The following is a 19499-nucleotide window of genomic DNA, read 5'->3' on the forward strand; positions in this document are numbered from 1 at the left end:
ACGAAAGTCAAGTTTAGTCACATAAAAATGGAAAAAATAAATGTTCCAACCTTTAAGATGAAGATGCAAGATCAAACCATCACTATGAGACTAAGTCTTTGAAGTTGTGCAGCTGAATCATGAGCAAACCTTCCAACGTCTTCAATTTATCGATGTCTTCCACGAACGAGCAAGTGGTAAAAGCAATCTGAAGCAAAGAGTCCTCAACCACAAAAGCAATGTGCATCAAAGGCAATGTTGTCCCAGAAGCGGTACGGGCGCAGAAGTGACACCTACAACAGTGGTAGCCAGCAACGATGTCACAGTTTGTCGTCACAGCGACATCAAAGCTTGTCGTCACAGCAGCATCACATCTTGTCTTCACAATGACATCACAACTTGTCGTCACAACGGCTCATCGTTATAGTCAATGGTGTGTCCTCGTCTTCACAGGAAAAGGCAATGCATGTAGTTCGGTGACTCCCTTGCGGCAGTGACAATACGTGCAGTCCAGCAACTCCCTTGTGGTGAGCACATTTTCCTTGCGGTGATCACACTTCCTTGTGGAGAGCACACATCCCTTGAGGCGAACACACATTCGTTGTTGCGATCACCCTCATTTGCGGTGAGCACACCTCCCTTGCGGTGAGCAAACCTCCATTGCGACGCGTAGACTCCCTTGCGGTAATCAGACTCCCTTGCAGTAATCAGGCTGCCTTGCAACGAGCAGCCTCCATTATGATGAGTAACACTCTTTTGTGGCAAGCACACTCCCTTGCGGCAATAAGCCTTCATTGCAGCAAACAACTCCTCTGTGACGAGCAGCCTTCTTATCGGCGAACAACCTCCCTTATGTCAAGTAGTCTCCCTTACGGTGATCACACTTCCTTATGGCGAGTAACTTCCCTTGTGACAGCAGCAGTGGGCGTCACAGAACCAATGCCGAAAGCCATAACAAACCCAAAAAAAGGAGTCGCCACCTATGGTTGGAAATTGCGCTCAAGGACAACACACATACTTGATTCATAAAAGGTAGAAACTTGCAGAGAGTCGCCACTAACCGCATAAACTTGTAGAAAACCGCCACTAACTGTAAACTTACAAAGAGTCGCCACTAACTGTAGAAACTTGCAGAAAGCCGCCATTAATTGCAAAAATTTACAAAAAGCCGCCAATAATTGCAAACTTGCAGAAAGCCGTCACTAATTGCAAGCTTGCAGAAAGCTGTCGCCTACTGTTGGAAACTGCGCTCGTAGACAACGTGCGAGCTCGAAAGACAGAAGGCAGAAATTAAGGATGACATAGAACAGTGATGCAAAACTCCATGAGCGTTGTTACCTGCAAATTTAAAAAAAAAAAAAAAAGGTATCAGAAGAAGGAGCAAAATTAAAAAACAAAAAAACAAAAAACAAGAACCCCATAAAAGACAAATATATATACATATACATATATAATATTATATAGTCCGTGCAGAAATCAATGTGAGAGTGGATCCTTTCATTGCATTGGGGCCTAAATTTGTGAAGGCAAGGCAGAAGGCAGTGCACAACAAAGCAAGAAGTCACGGTGAGCGGCAAGCAATACGCTGTAAACAGTGAACGACATTACACAACAGGCAGTGTGCGGCAAAACAGCAAGCAATTCACAGCGGCAACAAAGCGGGTGGGCGGCTGACAGCAGCAGAACGCAACAACACAGGCTCGAATCTAAGCAAACGTAGGATACATACGCATGTTGGTTGAAACGTACCCTGAATGAGGAAAACAACGGCGTATGCAGAGAGCAGCAGCGAGATGAGTGAGAGGACGACATGTACCATCACCTACAAAAGATTATGCAACAAAATAAAAATAAATAAAAAATATGCAGAATGAGGCACGTCAAAGAGGGGTAACATGTTGCCCACTGAAAGACAAAAAGAAATGCAATGCCATAATTGGACTGAAGCATGCATGGCTCGTCCAATTTATTGGCTCAAGTTTGCTTAAAAAAGGAAGGAAATTCTTATGAAAGTCAAATGTTATCCCTCATTCACTAGGGATTCATTTTCCCCATTTGCGGGGATTTGTTTTGGAAAATAAGGAGTGATTTAGGCGCCAAATTTTAGTCTCCAAAATGAGAAAGAAGACCTGTTCAGAGACACACAGAGAAAAAAAATATAATTAAAAAAAATCAAGAAAGAATATATATATAAAAAAAAGAAGGGGAAAAAAAAATGATGGTGCCGTGTGTATATGTACATATTTGTATTATCCTTATGTATATGTGTGGTGAGGACATAAAGCAGCAGGCCAGCCTAATGCTCCACTTGGGTATTCAAATCAAGCCCAATTCTTTGCCTATAAATACTAGGCACTCGTTCATAAGCAGGGGAGGGTAAAAAGGAAGCAAGTCGAAGCTCGGACATCCAAAAATCTCTCAAACACCCAAACAATCGTGTTCTTCATCAAGCTTGTGGAGAATCAACAAGCACAACAAACACGTGCCGATTCATCCACCCCCAAAGCCGAAGACCACCAGCCATGTTAAGCATCTCGTGGTCCAATTTCATTCAAGATCAAGTCTCGACGGCCCTTGAAGAAATCACAAGTTCGATTCAAGGTCCAGTGTCCACCACCCTTGAATCAAAGTCGACTCTAGAGAAATAAAGTAAATTCGAACCTTTGGAGGAAAGCCAGAGAGCTCTCCGGCCAAAGCTAACACTCAGTGTTCTTTATCAAGCTCATGGAGAATCAACAAGCGCAACAAACATGTGCTTATTCCTCCACTACCAAAGCCGAAGATCACCAGCCACGTGAAAAATCCTTGTGGTCCCGTTTCATTCAAGACCAAGCCTCAACGACCCTTGAATAAACTTCCCGCCCAATTCAAGACCAAGCCTCGACGGCCCTAGAAGAAATTTCCATCCCAATTCAAGATCAAGCCTCAACGACCCTTGAATTGACATCTACATTGAAGGACTTCAAAGTACAGTGGTCAAAGTACATTCACTATGCGGAGGATCCAAGACAAAGAAAAAGGTCTAGAAATCAACGGCCTTTCATCGGCCCTTGATTGTGGGCTTGATTAATTGACGAACCAAGACAAACAAAAAGGTCCAAAAATCATTTCACACCTAGACGCTGAAGCTTTGAAACTTTGAAGCTCTGAAGCACCCAAACACTCAAACACTAAAGAAGACTCGGAAAACCCTTCATGTTCTTCGTTAAATCCTGTGAAGAACCACCAAGCACCCCTACACGTGCTGGTTTCTCCATTGCCAAGAGCTAAAACCTTGCGGCATTCGTTCATCGAAGATTAAGTCATCGCAACCTTTGGATTAACAACACTACACATCTACACATTTCGAAGATCGAATCAGAGGATCAAGTTGTAAAGATATTGTAACTCTACAAATTCATTAATATAAACAATTATTTTTTACACATGTTCTTTTGTCATTTGTCACAGAATATTCGTGTTTACGACCATATACTAAATAGTAAGAAATAAAGTAGTCTTCAGTTCCTATTATGTTTGGCCCGTTGGTTGTCAAGCAAAGCCTGGCCCGACCAACCTAAAACCGATAAAAAAAAAAAAAAAAAAAAGAAGTTAGATCTCAATATCTATATCTCAATAGTATCTGACACGTGGCAGTAGAATCCATATGGTCTAGGGTCCTGTAACGCTAGCAGAAGCGAGTTCGGGGGAAGCCGTGAAACTGTAGGTTACAACTACCAAGTACTTTTCGAAAACTAGGGCTCCTTCGAGGAGGAAGATTACACAACACTTCATAGCAACACACACACACACTCCTCCTGGTACTCTTTTCACTCCCCTCACCCCCCCCCCCCCCCCCCCCCCCCCCCCCCCCCCCGAAAAAAAAAACTCTCTTCCCCCTCAACTTCTTCATCTCCCTCTCTCTCTTAAAAGGTATGAGTGCTCCTGCTTCTGTTGATGTTTTGCTTGAATGGGTATACTGTTCTGACCTTGTTAGCTCGTGTTTTGTGCGTTTCGCAATGGAGGGAAAGTTGATTTAAGTTAATTCATTGAGCTTTTGTATTGGGTTGGGGTAATTTTGTTTGAGTTCATCCGTAACTGAGTTAATCTTTATTTTTTGTGTTTTTATTGATTTTTGAGAGAAATGTTGGAAGTAAGTGAAGAGAATGATTTTTCCATATTTTTTTTTTTACAAATGTTATGTATCTGTGTATGATTGGAACGAGATCAGATAAAAATTGTGCTGGACGTTAATTTCATTTATTTAATTTGTATTAATTTAGTTTTGTGAACTGACTAATTGTTGAGGTTTAGTGATCTTAGAGAGTGTTTTGAATCATTGCTTGGGCTGTCTAAAATAGGGTTCAATATACATATTTGAATGTTAGATGCTAATTCGAATTGTAGGAAGTGGTAAACAAAATTGACGAGCTAATACAAATTAGTGTTAGTACAAACTGAAATGTTGGAATTTCCCTCGTCTATTGGTTGTGCTTTAGAGTTTGGTTTCAGTTTCGTTAATTGACAATGACAGTTTGAAATGCGAGTTTTGTTGGAAGCCGTCTTTTTCATTTCTGGAATGTTATTGAAGAAAAACACTTAATATGAATTTGTGGAGCATGCCTCATCTATAGATAGTTGAGAGGATTAGATTATGCTTTTAATTGGTTCTTAGAACTTATCTAAACCATAAACAAGCTAATTTTTTCTGTTTATGAGAAATACTAAAAATATTGTTAAGGACTACCTGTATTTGATCAGTTTGAACGTCTTATGGTGGAGTGTACACCTTTATAGTACGTACAAATAAGAAACACGCTGCATGTTAGGTGCTGCAAGTGCTAATGAGGTTTTTATTTTTATGGTTTATTGGTTGCTACGTCACTATTTATTTATGCTACAGAGAACTAGTAGCAGACTTCTTGTTTAATTGCACGTTGAAATCCCTCTACCATATTTTTCTTTAGTCTTGCCTATGTGGCTATTTGTACTTATTTGTTGTTCTTGGCTGTTCAGAATGAATGACAATTATACTTTTTTCAGTAGGCTCTGTTTATTTTAGTGAGAAGAAGTTAGCTGAATAAAAAAATTTCTGATGCCTGTTTGAATATAAGAATTATGGAAATGGTTTTTAAGATCAATGTTTTAAAGGGCTCTCCCCAGGGCGCACCTAGGCACCCTCTGAGGTTGGGCTTGAGGGTTGCCGCCTCTGTTTTGAGGGAGTGGGCGTAAGGCTTCGCCGGAGCCGCCTAGGAGGTGGAAGGCGCGCCTCAAGGTTTTTTTTTTTTTTTTTTTTTTTTTTTATTAACTCCCAAACGCAAATTTTGGGTAGGGTTTTAACTGCCTCATACCTCTTCCTTGCACTATCGTCACTCTGCCTTTTTTCCTGATTTTTATTTTTTATATAAGGGATGTGTGTGCTGTCTGCATGCATTGTTATGTGCTTTTCATCCTCTATTTTATATATATAATATAATATATGTCTATATATGTGTGTGTATATATTTATAATATATGTGTGTGCTCAGGGTGATTATTGGTTAATAATCTTTTTTTTTTTTTTTTAATATAATATATGTGTACGCTTGGTATATATATTAAAAAATTTAGGTCCCGTGAGGCGAGCCTCACACCTCACGCCTAGGCCGGGCTATCCCTCGGTGGCCTTGCCCACGCCTCACGCTTTTCATTAGTAAAGTTATTCATTGAGGATTTAGTTTATTTGGTTTCTTTAGTAAAGTTATTCATTGAATTTTATTTGACCTTACCATTTGATCGCCATAGAGTTAGTTTGTGCTTACATTTCACCTGGTTTATGACAAATTAGGCTGATACGGATATGTCGTGTGATACTACGAAGGAAAATGCATCTGTAGTCGATTCATCTGTTACTGACTGGAAACAAGACATAGGCAATTCAGATGATCCAGGTAACAAGAGTGCGAGTTCGTTCTTTTTTTGATCATTTAACTTGATAAAATTTACTTTGTTTGATATAGAGTAGCTGTTTCAAATGAATTTAATTTATGCGTACTGTATCTGGTATTGTGGACGTAACCCAAGTTCAAAGAGTTAGTTGAATTAGTAGTTGTTGGCCTAATGCTATGTCGGAGATGGATGATGAGTATGGAAATTATCCCTGTGTAAATTTCCATGTATCTTTGTTTTGCATACTGAAAAGCTCTTAGTTCTTCTCTTTGTATAGATCATGACATTACAGTTTGGAGGTCTTATGCATCCTAAATTTTGTAGGACAGTTGATATTGCCCTCTTTTATTAATTTTTCTTACCATAACTTGCCACTGTTCTGATTGGGGATCACCCTAGGGTCGAACTTGAACATGTTCCCCAGTGTGTATCAAAAACATTTCAAACTTCAATTGCATATGTTCTCCATCGCTCTAGGGTGGGTGGCAGTAAATATCTGGCTTTTGCATTTCTCTGTCATTGGACATTCATATATGATAATAATGTCTTCAGTAAGACAGTAACTTAGTTCTGTTTGGAATAGAGAATCTACACGTCTTGCCTAGGAATTGTCGTAAAACGTTTATGGCTTAGCCGTTATAATCTCTAGTGTGATGTTTTTATTGTTTATACTTTATACTATATAGTTTCACATCAGTGGGTAAGTTTCCTCTCTGGAGGTTCTCATTGTTGCTCTGTAGTCATTGTTGGTGTTGAAAAAATTGGACATCTTCTTAATGAAATTTTGTTTCCTAAAAACTAGAAAATGTGGGCATCTTTCCTCTTGCCTGATAGGTAATACAGTTTTTGTGTTTTCATTGTTTTGACAGGGTTGCCAAGTTGTGGGGTGGTAATGGAAGTGTCTAATGCTGTTAACCCAAGTAGTGAGAGAATTGACCAACTCCTTTTGCAATTTTATTTCATTTATAAGCCAATTGAAGCGTTAGGGAAAATATGTAGTGGGTGGAAGCCCCACTTGCTTTGGATCTCAGGAACTTTGCAAATTGTGAACGAAGAATTTTGTTCAAGAACAGTTTGAAGCATGCCTTTTATATTTGTAATTACTGAAAATTTGTCTCTTTGTTGACAATGCTTTGCCCTAACCAATGTTTTGATGAGTGCATGCATAATCAAAGTAATTGCAGATTGTTTTTACACACAAAAAAAAATAAAAAAAAATAAAAAATTTGGATCGCAGATTATAAGGATTTGGTTGACTGGCGATATGGAAAGCAATTATAGTTTAGAAGTGATTAATTAAAGTGCTATAATTGTGGGTTGGTGTCTTTTCAGAGCTAGTCCATTAGAGCAGTTTGATTTATAATTGTTGAACCTGCTATCCCTCACTTCGGTGCTATCCTTGTTAAGTGCTGTCTTTTCTCAGAACTTTTTAAAATCAGATTAGTACTTTATTCATTTGCATCTCGTTAACTGTAAACTGACCATTTTTTCTCACAAGCAAGTATACGATTATCGATGTGTTGGATGCAAAGTGATTCAAGCTTTGTAGCTACAACTGAAGTTTCAGATCTCTGTTGTGAAACTGTTGCCTTAGAAGTTCTTTGGTGGAATGTACAAAATATGTGTTGCGCATGTACACTACTTTTACATTTGTGCATGTGTAGTAGATATACTCGGATAATCATACGTTTGTGTTTAATGCATTCAGGATATTTCCAGTTTATGGCCTGATGTTGGAAGTTGCACCTAATGATTTTCATGCTGGACCTCTTTGTAGATGTTTGGCACTGATATATTTTCATTTATGTATTTGCCTACACATAGTGTTTACAATTCTGCCGTCGTTATGTAATATGTTGTTCTTGGAAGATGTGAACTTGTAGTAGTATATAGGTTGGTAGTTTGAATTGTTATATCAGGTTTAGCTGAACTCTAGGAGTTTAATTTTAGTCTCCAAATATCATCATTCTAACCAAAAAATGACACTTTCCAATTAGTTAGATAGGCATTTTCAGTTTTCGTTCTAACTTTGATGCGTGAATAATATGATGTTTTGTTGTCAGAGAGTTCAAGTCACAAAGTTAATGAGGGGGTTGATCCACCTAAATCAGATGAAGTAGAGCATTCTCGTGATCAGGTCGGGAATTCCACCTCACAAAAAAAGAGTACAGTGCATGATACTAGATATTTCATCATTAAGAGTTTGAATCATCAAAATATCCAACTATCAATTGAGAAAGGAATTTGGGCTACTCAAGTCATGAATGAACCAATTTTGGAAGAAGCCTTTCATGTAAGATCGTCTATGTTTTAATGTTGTGTTTTTCCTTTCCAATCTAGATACTTTATAGGGTAGCATATGGTTGTGTTGCAGAACTCTGGTAAAGTAATTTTAATATTCAGTGTCAACATGAGTGGTGCCTTCCAAGGGTATGCTCAAATGATGTCTTCTGTTGGATGGAGACGAGACAATGTATGGAGTCAAGGAAGTAGTAGAAGTAATCCATGGGGCCGCAGTTTTAAGGTCGAATGGCTGCGGCTAAATGATCTTCCTTTCCAAAAGACTCTTCATCTCAAGAATCCATTGAATGAGTACAAACCCGTTAAAATTAGCAGAGACTGCCAGGTTTTTTTAATTATTAATATCAAGTGCTTTCTGATTTCCTTTTGTTGCATTACCTTCTTGGAAGAATGATTTAAAATTTGACTTGATATTCTGTCTTATTTCAGGAGTTGTCTCCAGATGTTGGAGAAGCTCTTTGTGAGCTTCTTGATGGGACGGATGATGTGCACGGCTTACCAAACGGGTAATAATTTCTGAACACTGGCAGATGCATTCATTCATTTATTTATAAATCTGGTCAAGAGCGTTTAGTTTCGATTTTATTGTGGAGCAGTATTTCCATGGATGATTTTCCTTCAAAAAGGCCTTGTATAGAGCCTCCATGTTCATTAGGGGAGGAAGAGTATAATGTGGGTCCCATGCATCTATTGTGGTCCCAGACACCCATGATGTATCCTTCGTTTCTTTACCAGCAGCAGGCTGAAGCAAATAGATATCATTTAGCAAATCAGAGATCTACTGGTATTATTCTTCCTGAAATTTGTCTGTCATTTTGTTGCATCTTGCATTAATGGATACCATTCTTATATACGAGTGGACAGGAATTTGTCATCTCAATTTGTTGTTTGGGGTTTGTCTGCAGAAAGTCATCTAGCTAGCGCTCTTCTGACTGAAGATGATTTTTTGGAAATGGTATTATTTCCAATTTTTTTCTCAACTTATCTTCTTTGTTTCACATTTCTTCATTTTATACCGAAGGGCTGTTTGAAATCTTCCTTGCAGATGTAGAGCTCTACATGAAAGGTTATCGATGACTCTTGTTGAAAATAATTTGAATCTAAACTTATGACTTCGTTGTTGTAGACTTGTAGTATATGTTAGAATTTATGGCTTTTTGCATCATCTTTTTTTTCTTTTTTTTTCTTGGTCAAAAGCTTTTGTAAAACTTGAGGGTAAAAAATCTAACCAACATGACTTTGTCTTGATTTATTTTGGTTTAAATTGTCTGATAGTTCCCAATCATGTTTTCTACTCTCCCTCTCTCTCTCTCTCTCGCTCTCTCTCTCTCTCTCTCTCAAGAAAAGCTGAACTAATTTACCCTATCTTTGGTAAGAGTGATGTTGTTTTGCATGCTGAATGCTCTGTCAAGGAAAGTTCACATTGTACATTACTTTTTAAGCTTATTTCTGATGTTACTTTTTAAGCTTATTACTGATATTATAAAATCATTCTGTTTCTTAAGCAACGAAATTTCCGCTCTGATAAATTTCCTTTTCTTCTTAACCCAGTCTTATGAAGAATACCTGGAGGCCCAAAGCAGAAGTAGCAAGGTACTATGTCTGCCTGTCAGTATACTATCTAAACTTGTAGTATAGCATATTTAAAATTTATTACCAGTTGATGCAGGTCACGATTTATGATTTTGAAAAGCTCTCGTAGCCAAAGTTGTATATTTCTTTTTTCTTGTTTTCAAGTTTACGTATTAAAGAGCAAATTTTTCTTGGGAGTTACCGGTAGTTTTAATAAGCTCCATATGTGTTTAATGTTTTGATTTGAAACCTAGAAATCTATGAAACCCTATCAATTCATCATAGGAATTAACCTTATGTGTGGAGGGTTAGAGAGCAATACTCCTGGAGCCATGAACAGTGTCGGGATCAAAGATATTTGTCTTACCTCAAGGGTGGGATGGGTTTTTCATTTTTTTTGGTTTTTGGGGGGGGTGTGGGGGGCACATTTGAGGTGTCACCTTTTTCCAGGTCCAACTGGACTGTGTGGCATCGGTCAAACATTATGCTGCTTTGGGCTAATGCAAGTTAAAGTGGAATTAATGAGGGGTTAAAAGATTACCAAGCCAGAATGGATGCTTGTTCTCTGCTCTTATTGGTGTAAATGCTAGTTTATACAGGCAATTCCATAATCCATAATAAAATATCGTAAAATAAAACCTCAAACGACAAAATATTTGAACTTAAATTACAACCTGTTGTAAAATATAGATACTTTGTTTTCAGTGAAACAGATCTGGGCGAACACAGTAGAACATGCCCCTGTGCTGGAATTTTGACCTTACTGTCGAGTCCTTTTATCCAGTTTAACTGCAGTCTCTCTAAAGTAACTCATATTTGGCAGGGTTCTAGATCAGAGGAATCATCAAGAAGTAGAATGCAGGAACATGATTCGTAAGTACAATTGTAATGCTTAAACAATGAACTAAAAGTTGAGTTTCAGGTTAATGCTTGTGTAGCTAGCTCATTGGCATATATCGTTCTGTGCAGAAACTCAAGCTATGGAAGCGACCGCAGCTGCTCAAGGAAAAGGCCTCATCATTCATCCCACAGGCAATCACAATACTGATGTAGCCAACCTCCCTTGGTCTTTTCGGATAATAGGTTTGTCATCTGACGGAGTTTTGCATTTCCATCGTGGCAAAACATCCAGTGAAGTCTCCCTTGTGTCCTGTTGTATACATGTATACTGTTTTTTTCCCAGATGGGACTGTTCTTGGGGCTAGTTACTAAATTGTACAGTTATTGAATCGGCAACCGAGCCCCGACCATTCCTTCTCCATATTGACCTAGATTAGATGAATGAATGCTATCCATTCAACCGTGCGGTTTTTGACGGTCACCAATTTATCAGCCTAGTTTGTTCTGATGTAAAATTGTTTTTATCCATCGATGCCTGTATTCTGATTCTATATGTGCTTCACATAGAAGAAAATTCTTGTAGTTAAAATTTTTGTCGGGTTGGTCGGGCCCTCGGGTTTACTATGTTTTCAAGGAACTGTCTTGGAGAAGCGGGTGGTATTGCTTGTTTTCCGATTCGACGAGCCTACTCATAGTGTTTCTATGTGCACAAGGCAAGGGCTTGGCTTTGAGAACTGGGACGCTTAGCTATGTCGATTTTTGGGCTGGTTCTATAGAATCCCGTACTGACAGGGAAATTTAAGAGTTTTTCATTAAACACGTAACACACACAATGGCATGAATGCCAAAGATCTCTATCTCCCCCTCTCATGGGGTTTCAAAAGCCGTATCCGCCTCCATATGGAGAGATAGTGTACCAAGAATACGGGTTGGTACACTTATAATATGACACGTGGTGTGCCGACTCGTGTTCCAAGAACAGCAAGAAAGAAAATCTCCCACTTACCTCTCAAACTCCCTCTGGCGTATGGTTTAGTGCATGTAACTTTGGTATGTCTTTGAAAAAAGGGCAAAACAACTGTGAATACGGGGAGTCTTTAGTACAGGCGTTATATGGTTGGACTTGTAGGGTCATCCAATAAGAAGTTGCAATGAGTGAGGTTGGAACTTTTCTCCGTAATAACTAATAGTCTTAAGAAAAAACAACGCGTGTGTGAGAGTGGGCCTAAAGAAAAGGCTGTTGGCCATTGCCAGAACCTTTTCCCTTGACACGAATGACTACGCAAGGTACGAGGATTAATCATTCTCATTTCTAACATGTATGCTTACTTGCATATAAAGAATCAAGAAATGAGTGGGCTGTATTACTGGTTATTTCATACTTGAATAACCAAGTATTAGATCGCCAAGAAAAGAATAATTTATTTCATACCTGAACAAAAAAGTACAATTTCTTTTTTCTGAGCAAAGAAGTATAATTTTCTCTAATGATTCCTCTCAAGTCAAGTAAGTACACATGCTTTAAAGTTACAAATCCACACTAGTAATCCCAATGTATTGTCAAATTTAACTATATATCAGAGCGATAGGGGGAAAATGTAACTATCTACGACTTTAAGGACTATTTTGTCAAATTTTTAAAGATAATTGCTACTTGCACAAAATTAGTACATAGTATGATTTACTTAGCTTTCTATCAGAGTAATTCTTTGAGGGGTTAAAAAACTTTACCTATGAACATTTCTTTAGCAATTATGGACATAATCCATGCAAATAAACTTGCAAATTATCGAGCAATGGAAAATTATTTTAATGAGGTTTGTCCTTAATTGTAAAATAAATTTACAACAAGTATTTTTAATTAAGGCTATAATTTGTGGCGGCAAATAAGTAGAAGGGTTTTGGATGCAAAGAGGCAAAGCAAAAATCCAATGGAGTGCTCGCACGACCACAAGGTCAGCAAAGAGGAGGTGATCGCCAAGCTCAAGGACGACGGAGACTTCGACAGGCTCCGCCGCAGCATCATCCTCAAGCTAAAAAACAATGTCCGTACCCTTCTCTCTCTCTCATCTTTCTTAGGGTAACGAATTTCGCTAGTTTCTGTATTTGTTTGTCTCTAAATTCTTATGATTATTCGCTAGTTTCTGTATTTTTTTGTATCTAAATTCTTATGATTAGGGCCGCTGTTGCGGGAATGCAGGAAAACAGATTTGTCTAAAATGCTTGTTAATAATTGTAAAAATCAAGCCTTTTTCTACTGATTTTGTTTTATTTTTTTATTTTTTTTAAACTAATTTCCACTGAATTTTCTAATTAAATTCATTGAATTATTATGGGAACCTTGTATTTTACTCAATAATATTCGATTTGATTTTTAATTTAGCCAATGTTTGGACTTTTGGATTGGATTGGAGTAGATTGAAAGTATGTTTGGACGATTGGAAATTATTTATTTGTACGTTTTGAAAATTTGAACCAAATTTATGAGTGGGATTTCTGAAAGAGGGGCAATTAATTGCAGGAAGAATTGCGAGAAAATATTGCTTCTATTGTGAAGCAATCCGCCGCGCTTAATCGTGAAGGTGCTGAGAATATGAAACCCAGACAGCTTTCCGATGACATTTATCAGGAGGTTGGGTACGTAACTAATTTTTCGCCTTCTCTTGATGATTAAAATGCGACTGGTGACTGTGTAGGTTTATGTGGTGGTGGTTTTGTATCTCTTTGTTAAAATACTAATAGCGTTTTACAATTAAATGATTAAATAAGGGTGATATTTAGCCTTCGGGACTTCTAAGTGGTAGTTACAAACTTTATTCAATCTCTCTTTGAATGGTTACCGTCAGAGGATTAGAAATGTAAAGTTATGTGGGAGCTGATAATGTTGGATTTTTTCCTTTGGTGTGCTTCCAATTGCTAGGGACCAAGTAATGAGCCACATATCTGATGGGTTGTGGGGTATAATCAGATCAAGTGATGGCATGAAAAGTAAAATAGCAGAAACTGTTCAATCCGTCTACAATAAATTGACTAACCCAAATGAGGAAGCTGAGGGTGAACCCTCCACTCGTGATGTTCCAGTTCAAAACGAAGTTGACAGTAATGGCTTAGTTGTTGCTGCTGCCAGTGAAAGTGATGATAAGTTGTCTGACAATGAGCCAAAAATACCACTGGGATTTTGTTTTTCTGGCAATTATCAGAAAAATAATAATGATGCGTTACAACTACCTCTACCTCATGTTAAAGGAGCCATTGAAGAATGGAAGGGAAGTTCACACCAGTTACAAGATAGGATGGATTCTGTTGATAACAGATTGGAACCTGGCATTTCTACAGACATGGAGCACAAGCAGGCATGTGATGGTAGTGATGAGGACCCTGATGTGCCTCCAGGTTTTGGTTGATGAGTTTTCATGCATTTCAGTTTTTACCGTTACTATTTAAACATTAAATTCAGAGACAATGCAGTCGAGGATCAATCTATGGTAACTGCTTAATGAATCTTATATTGAGTCCCTACAATGGGAAAGTTTCTCTGCAATTCCCTTGATAGAACGCGATACTGTTGACATTGTATTGCATGTGGGCATCTGGCTCCTGGGTATTTAGTGGATTCAAAAGTATTAGCTTCCTTAAATGTAGATCTGATGACTTGATGTGTGAGTTAACAGGAAATCTAATGTTTATCATTCTTGAGCAAGGATTCTTCTCATTTCCTATATGTATTCTTTGCTGACAGTGTTCAACATCTAGGTAAGGAGAGTCATCCCAGTGGAAGTTAAATTAGTAATTAGATTTCTATCAGCACTGTTTTACTGAAATACTAACATAAAAACCAAGTTAGATGTGAGACAGTGCACTGGGTTATGCGATTATTCTTTACCTTTTATTCTTTGGCATCTATTTTTGCAGCTTTTGTCTCTTTCAACATCCTGTTTATTATTGTTAACTTTATTACTATATTAATTTTTTAATTGTTTTTTCGACTAGTAGTAGATCCAAGATTTCTCCATCTCTGTCCTAGACTTAAATTCTCTAAGTAGTCATCTGCTTTAAAATGTTGCCATGTTACTGAAGGAAACATAAGGAAATGAGTCGGTATATAAATGTTTGATCACACACAACTCCATAAAGTTTGATAACACAAGAAGTCACCATGTGACCACTATACGATATGCATCCAATGGTCACTGTAATTTGACAGAAACCGGACTCCTAACAATATATTTAGCAGAAACCCATACCCATGCTAGAAATCCTTGAGTGAATTCACCAGCTTTGCCTTTTGAACCAGTACGGATGATGTCACTGAGAACTGACATCTTCTGGTTCACTTTTGCAAAGTTAAATGTTTTTGGGCTTGACACTCACATATACTCCTTCTGGTGCATGAAGCTTGACTGCTTAAGATGAATATGCCTCACCAACATTTGTAAGAGTTCTCGTGAATGTCTGAGATGGTCCCAATGTGACAGAAAATGAAGGATAGTTCAGCTCTCCTTCAGGTATGCTCGATACCTTTGAGCACTGTATTTGTCTGTGCGTAATGATACTTCATCGTCTTTGTAGCCCAAGCCACAAAGATAAGGGATATAATCATCTGGTTGAATATCATAAACTAATCCTGGATCATTTGCCTTTGATGGATTGACATGGCCAGCACCGGTGGCTAAAACATCTGCAGGCTTAAATGTTTCATCGAGAATAGGTTTGCCTTCCAAATTTAGAAGGTAAGCAGAAGTCATTATAGCAGATTTAATGGCAGCTGGTGACCAGTAAGGGTGAGAGCTCTTCAGCAAAGCAGCAATTCAACTGAGATGCGGACATGACATTAAAGTTCCAGAAATTATGTTGAATTGACTTTTGAGTTTGTGGTATTGTCAACAGGGAATGGCCATGCAGCAAGAATGCTCACACCTGGTCCAATAAAGTCTGGTTTCAGAATACCTGGATTTGCCAGGTTAGGGCCTCTTGAAGAGAGGGAAGCAACAGCTGGAGTAGATGAGTCTCCGACTACAGTTCCTCTGAATAAGATTGTTGCTGCTGATGTTGCGCTCACATCTGTTGCGGGAAGAACATGAACATCAGCTGAAGTACTCACACCATCAGTTTCTTCATTCAAAAGAATCATGGCAGCCCTCCAGCGTTTTTCACCTCCTCTCCCTTAGCAATTCTTCCTATTCCTCCCCCTTGCTCACACAACTACCTTGCCTTTAACAAGGAGACCTTTCAGGTATTCTTGAGTGCACAGTGCAGAATCATTACCATTTATCCAGCATAAATAAGAGGCATTAATGTTGAAGGGAAATCTCTTGGCTCAATGGGAGATCACCATCAAATACTTCTTCATTTCCAAGCTTTGTTATGGCTACAATATGCCTGTCTATGGTGCTTGCTCCAACTGTTAGGATCCAGGGGGCTTCATTAGATATTGTGCCGTTAAATGGGCCAGAATTTCCAGCTGCACAACTTACAAATATTCCTTTTTGGATTGCCGCAAATGAGCTGATTGCATTGCTGCTGCAAAAAATGGAACTGAATCTTCACCAAGGGAGATTGAGATCATGTCAACACCATCCTGAACAGTTCCTGCAGGTGCAGCTAGTATATTAGCCTCCGAAGCACCCCTTGTACATTGCTAGGTAGGCATGAGGTGCAATCCCAATTGCCATACATTCGGCATGTCCTAGAACATCAGCATTCTGCCCAAAAGCACCAGAAGCTATGCTTGCTGTGTGTGTCCCATGTCCGTCTATATCAATCGGTGCCTCAGGCTTCTCTCCTTTCAGGGCCTCAGCTGCAATATTGAAAGTCCTTGCACCAATTAATTTGTTGTTGCAGTCTGATACGTTAAAGTCACACCTCCCTTTCCATTTAGTGGGTGGAGGTGGAATTCCTGCACCATTACATGAAGGATGGATGGGCTCAATTCCACCATCCAGCACTCCAATGATCACTCCCTTCCCAAAATTTGAATCCTTCCATATTCCGGTTTGTTGGTGCAGCCCAAGAAGTTGGGTGTGTATAGTTTTCCGATGAACTACTATTTTAGGATGTGCTGCCACAAAGCCATCCATCTCCTGCGTTGCTTTTACTTCGTCCTGAGTTAGTCTCGCAGCAAAACCACTAATCACTTCTTGGTACGAGTAGGAATGCGTGGCTGTTTCATCTGCGCTTGCTGTAGTAACGGGCAGAAAAGATTCATGCCAGCTCTTCAGGTCTTCTGTTTGAGCGAAAACTCTGCCCTCTGGTTGCCTTACATGGACAATGTACATCTGTAAATTGCTTGGTTTAGTGGTTGCTGGTAAGAGCTCATTTTTCCGAGCGGTAACATAACAAAAACTAAGCATGAAAATGAGAGTAAGAAAGGGGATCACAGCCATGGTGAACAAATCTCTACTGAATGAAGTCGTAAGGACAGTAGAAGATGCCTGTGTTTCTGTTATGAGTTGATAGTCTCAGGAAAGCATCATATATGGTTGATGGAAGCGAAGAATTGGCCGGCATTTTCACAGAAGCTTAGCAATATATCTGTTGGAGCTTTATGGTTTGGCTCCCTGTAAACTTTTTCCTATTCTTGCCTTATTATTGTCTTCTGTCCCACGGAGAACTTTATTTAGTGATTCTACTTTTCCCCAAGGTGGCAACACGGATCTGTGCAGGTTTTATTTTTACTTCAAGTGGTAATGCTTTATTTGCATATCTTGCCTAGCTTGTTTAGTTCTACTGCATGTCTGACCAGTTCAAGGATTGACTGAATGAGTCCATTTTTCCTTACCTTTTATGTTGTGAACTGGACGGTTCTTAGACGTTGCTGTCTTTTTCTGTTTTGTTATATTTTGTCACTAGCATCAATCTCATAGATATTAGACATGCCAAATGCATTGCATTCAAAGTCATTTCTTGATGAATTACTGGTTTCTCTGCATCCTCAAAGTTACTGTAATTTCAGTGTTGTCTGGATTAGCTGGTCAAAGGGCTTGGTTCACTCTGATTGTAATTTAAAAAATGTACATTGCTGGTACCATATGTTGGTTTGACATAAAAGTTGACCAGTGTTTTAAAATGGGGTGCGCTTAGACAGCCATGGAGGCGGGGGCGACCATGAAATCACCTCTGCTCATCGGGAGGAGGCAAAAACTTGTCTAGATGTGGTCGAGGCACGCCTATTAGCGTCCTTTTTTCCTTTTCAAGTTGCATAATTCATAATTTTTGAGTTGCAGAGTTGGGATGCTGAGAGAAAAAGATGAAGTTGCAGAGCTAGGGTGGCCAGCTAAGAAGATGAAGAAGCCGAGGGTTTTTTTTTTTTTTTTTGGTTAAACGATTGATTTTGTTAGATTAGATGTTATAGTAGCCACCGACGGGGTTTAGACCCATGCCGTCATGCAAGGACTCAACACCTTTCCACTATTGTGGTAAAAGGCCACTTGTGAGGGTTTTCATTTTTTTTATTTTGGTTTTTTTATACTTTTTTCTCTTTAAAACTTAAATCGATCCATTTCATTGACATTTATTACCCCCACTATCTTTTTCTATTCCTATTTTTTTTTTATATTATTTTTTCCTCATATACAGAATAGATAAATAAGCATCTTTTTGTTTTTGTTTTTGTTTTTATTATTTTTTTAGAATAGATGAGCATTTTTTTTTCTGGATATTCTCATGACAACCCACGAAATAAAAATGATAAACATCTTTTTTTTATTTTTTATTGTATTCTAACTTTATATTATTCTTTTCTTAAAAAGAATATTATATTATTCTCATTTCTCTTTTTTAAGACTACATATCCCACTCAAATTTTACTCTCATATACATATAAATACACTTAAGATTCTAGGGCTCTGTTTGGTGAGTTGGATGTGATTGAGTCTTAGGGATATGATTGAGTTAGCAAGGACTTGTAAGACATAACTAGTAACTCATGTATAAGGATAAGTTAAATAACCGGCTTTATTGTGGATTCATAACCAATCATGTCTAGTACTGTTCACAATTTGACATAACAAACAACGAACTGGACTCAAGTGTATTTAATTGATCACAACCTATCTCATCCAACCCACCAAATGCGATGTATGACTCTATTTGTTTGATTCTTGATTATTATTATTATTATTATTATTATTATTTTGAGCAAAATTGTTGATTAATTTGATTGCTTGGTTAAATTTGGTTTTGAGAGTTAAATTTGTTTGTGACTTGTACACTTTTAATTGACAATTAACATTTGTTTTGTAAACCTATATATATATATATATATATATATATATATATGGGGAAGTGTTATTGGCATTCCAAAAATCTCATTCTACACTTCTCACAAGTGTATTTTTCTTTCCTAATATAGAAAGTTTGGAGTGTAGAATAAGATTTTTGAAGTGCTAATAACAATTCACTATATATATAGATATATATTAAAATTATTTAGATCTTGTGAGGTGAAGGTTTTTTTCCTAGACAGGGCTTATCCATGAAACCTCACCTTTCAAAATATTGAAGTTGACAGCATTCACAGACTTTTGATCATTTTCTTTGAGCCAGGGCCCAGGGTATTTTATTATACATTTTTGTACGTATTTTGTATATATTCTTACACAAATTGCCAACTATTACTTGGAATTATGCAGATGGGAATTTTCCATAGTGTACAATACTACACTTTGTGATTTTATGGTAGTCTCAAATCTAATGTTAGGAACTCGTGTTGCATTCACAAAATAGTTAGATCATAATAAAACATATTTTACATATGCTATATATAATTGGGAGTTCTTAGTAGGGATCCCGTGTGGCAACAACAAAATAGGAATAATACCATCGTAGGGATCATGTATTTACCATATAGGACTTCTTATATATTTTACTATTTCTCTTATTTTCTGCTCCAGATTATAGGG

General features: G+C 38.0%; 2 protein-coding genes and 1 pseudogene across 5 annotated transcripts; 2 read left to right on the top strand and 1 right to left on the bottom strand.

Moving 5' to 3' along the window:
- Positions 1–3833: 3833 nt before the first annotated feature.
- On the top strand, positions 3834–11188 carry LOC137710742 (YTH family protein). 4 transcript variants are annotated; one of them, XM_068449853.2, is made up of 11 exons: positions 3834–3891; positions 5786–5888; positions 6756–6809; positions 7950–8179; positions 8261–8512; positions 8617–8693; positions 8784–8971; positions 9093–9142; positions 9739–9795; positions 10583–10632; positions 10729–11188. In XM_068449853.2, exons 2-11 carry the CDS (start codon positions 5798–5800, stop codon positions 10805–10807), a joined length of 1128 nt encoding a protein of 375 aa, XP_068305954.2. In that variant the 5' UTR covers positions 3834–3891; positions 5786–5797; the 3' UTR covers positions 10808–11188. The 4 variants fall into 4 exon arrangements, with proteins under 4 accessions (XP_068305954.2, XP_088551945.1, XP_088551946.1 ...); XM_088695819.1 differs by having other exon boundaries at positions 9739–9780; XM_088695820.1 differs by having other exon boundaries at positions 9739–9799; positions 10729–10827.
- A 1287-nt stretch (positions 11189–12475) lies between these two features.
- On the top strand, positions 12476–14299 carry LOC137711127 (uncharacterized). The gene is made up of 3 exons (XM_068450333.2): positions 12476–12644; positions 13121–13236; positions 13520–14299. Exons 1-3 carry the CDS (start codon positions 12531–12533, stop codon positions 14001–14003), a joined length of 714 nt encoding a protein of 237 aa, XP_068306434.2. The 5' UTR covers positions 12476–12530; the 3' UTR covers positions 14004–14299.
- A 487-nt stretch (positions 14300–14786) lies between these two features.
- LOC137711126 (subtilisin-like protease 4 pseudogene) lies at positions 14787–16982 on the bottom strand (annotated as a pseudogene).
- Between the last annotated feature and the right edge of the window lie 2517 nt (positions 16983–19499).

Source organism: Pyrus communis, chromosome 6, assembly GCF_041283825.1.
Source record: "Pyrus communis isolate YQ-2024b chromosome 6, ASM4128382v1, whole genome shotgun sequence".
In the NCBI taxonomy this organism is placed as follows: domain Eukaryota; kingdom Viridiplantae; phylum Streptophyta; class Magnoliopsida; order Rosales; family Rosaceae; genus Pyrus; species Pyrus communis.

Bases quoted from the DNA above. Each gene is read 5' to 3' on its own strand.
- LOC137710742 (XM_068449853.2), top strand. From the start codon at position 5,798: ATGTCGTGTGATACTACGAAGGAAAATGCATCTGTAGTCGATTCATCT. The intron at 5,889-6,755 runs GTAACAAGAGTG...TTGTTTTGACAG, and splicing joins AGGCAATTCAGATGATCCAG to GGTTGCCAAGTTGTGGGGTG. The intron at 8,694-8,783 runs GTAATAATTTCT...ATTGTGGAGCAG, and splicing joins GTGCACGGCTTACCAAACGG to TATTTCCATGGATGATTTTC.
- LOC137711127 (XM_068450333.2), top strand. From the start codon at position 12,531: ATGGAGTGCTCGCACGACCACAAGGTCAGCAAAGAGGAGGTGATCGCC. The intron at 12,645-13,120 runs GTCCGTACCCTT...AATTAATTGCAG, and splicing joins TCCTCAAGCTAAAAAACAAT to GAAGAATTGCGAGAAAATAT. The intron at 13,237-13,519 runs GTACGTAACTAA...TCCAATTGCTAG, and splicing joins GACATTTATCAGGAGGTTGG to GGACCAAGTAATGAGCCACA.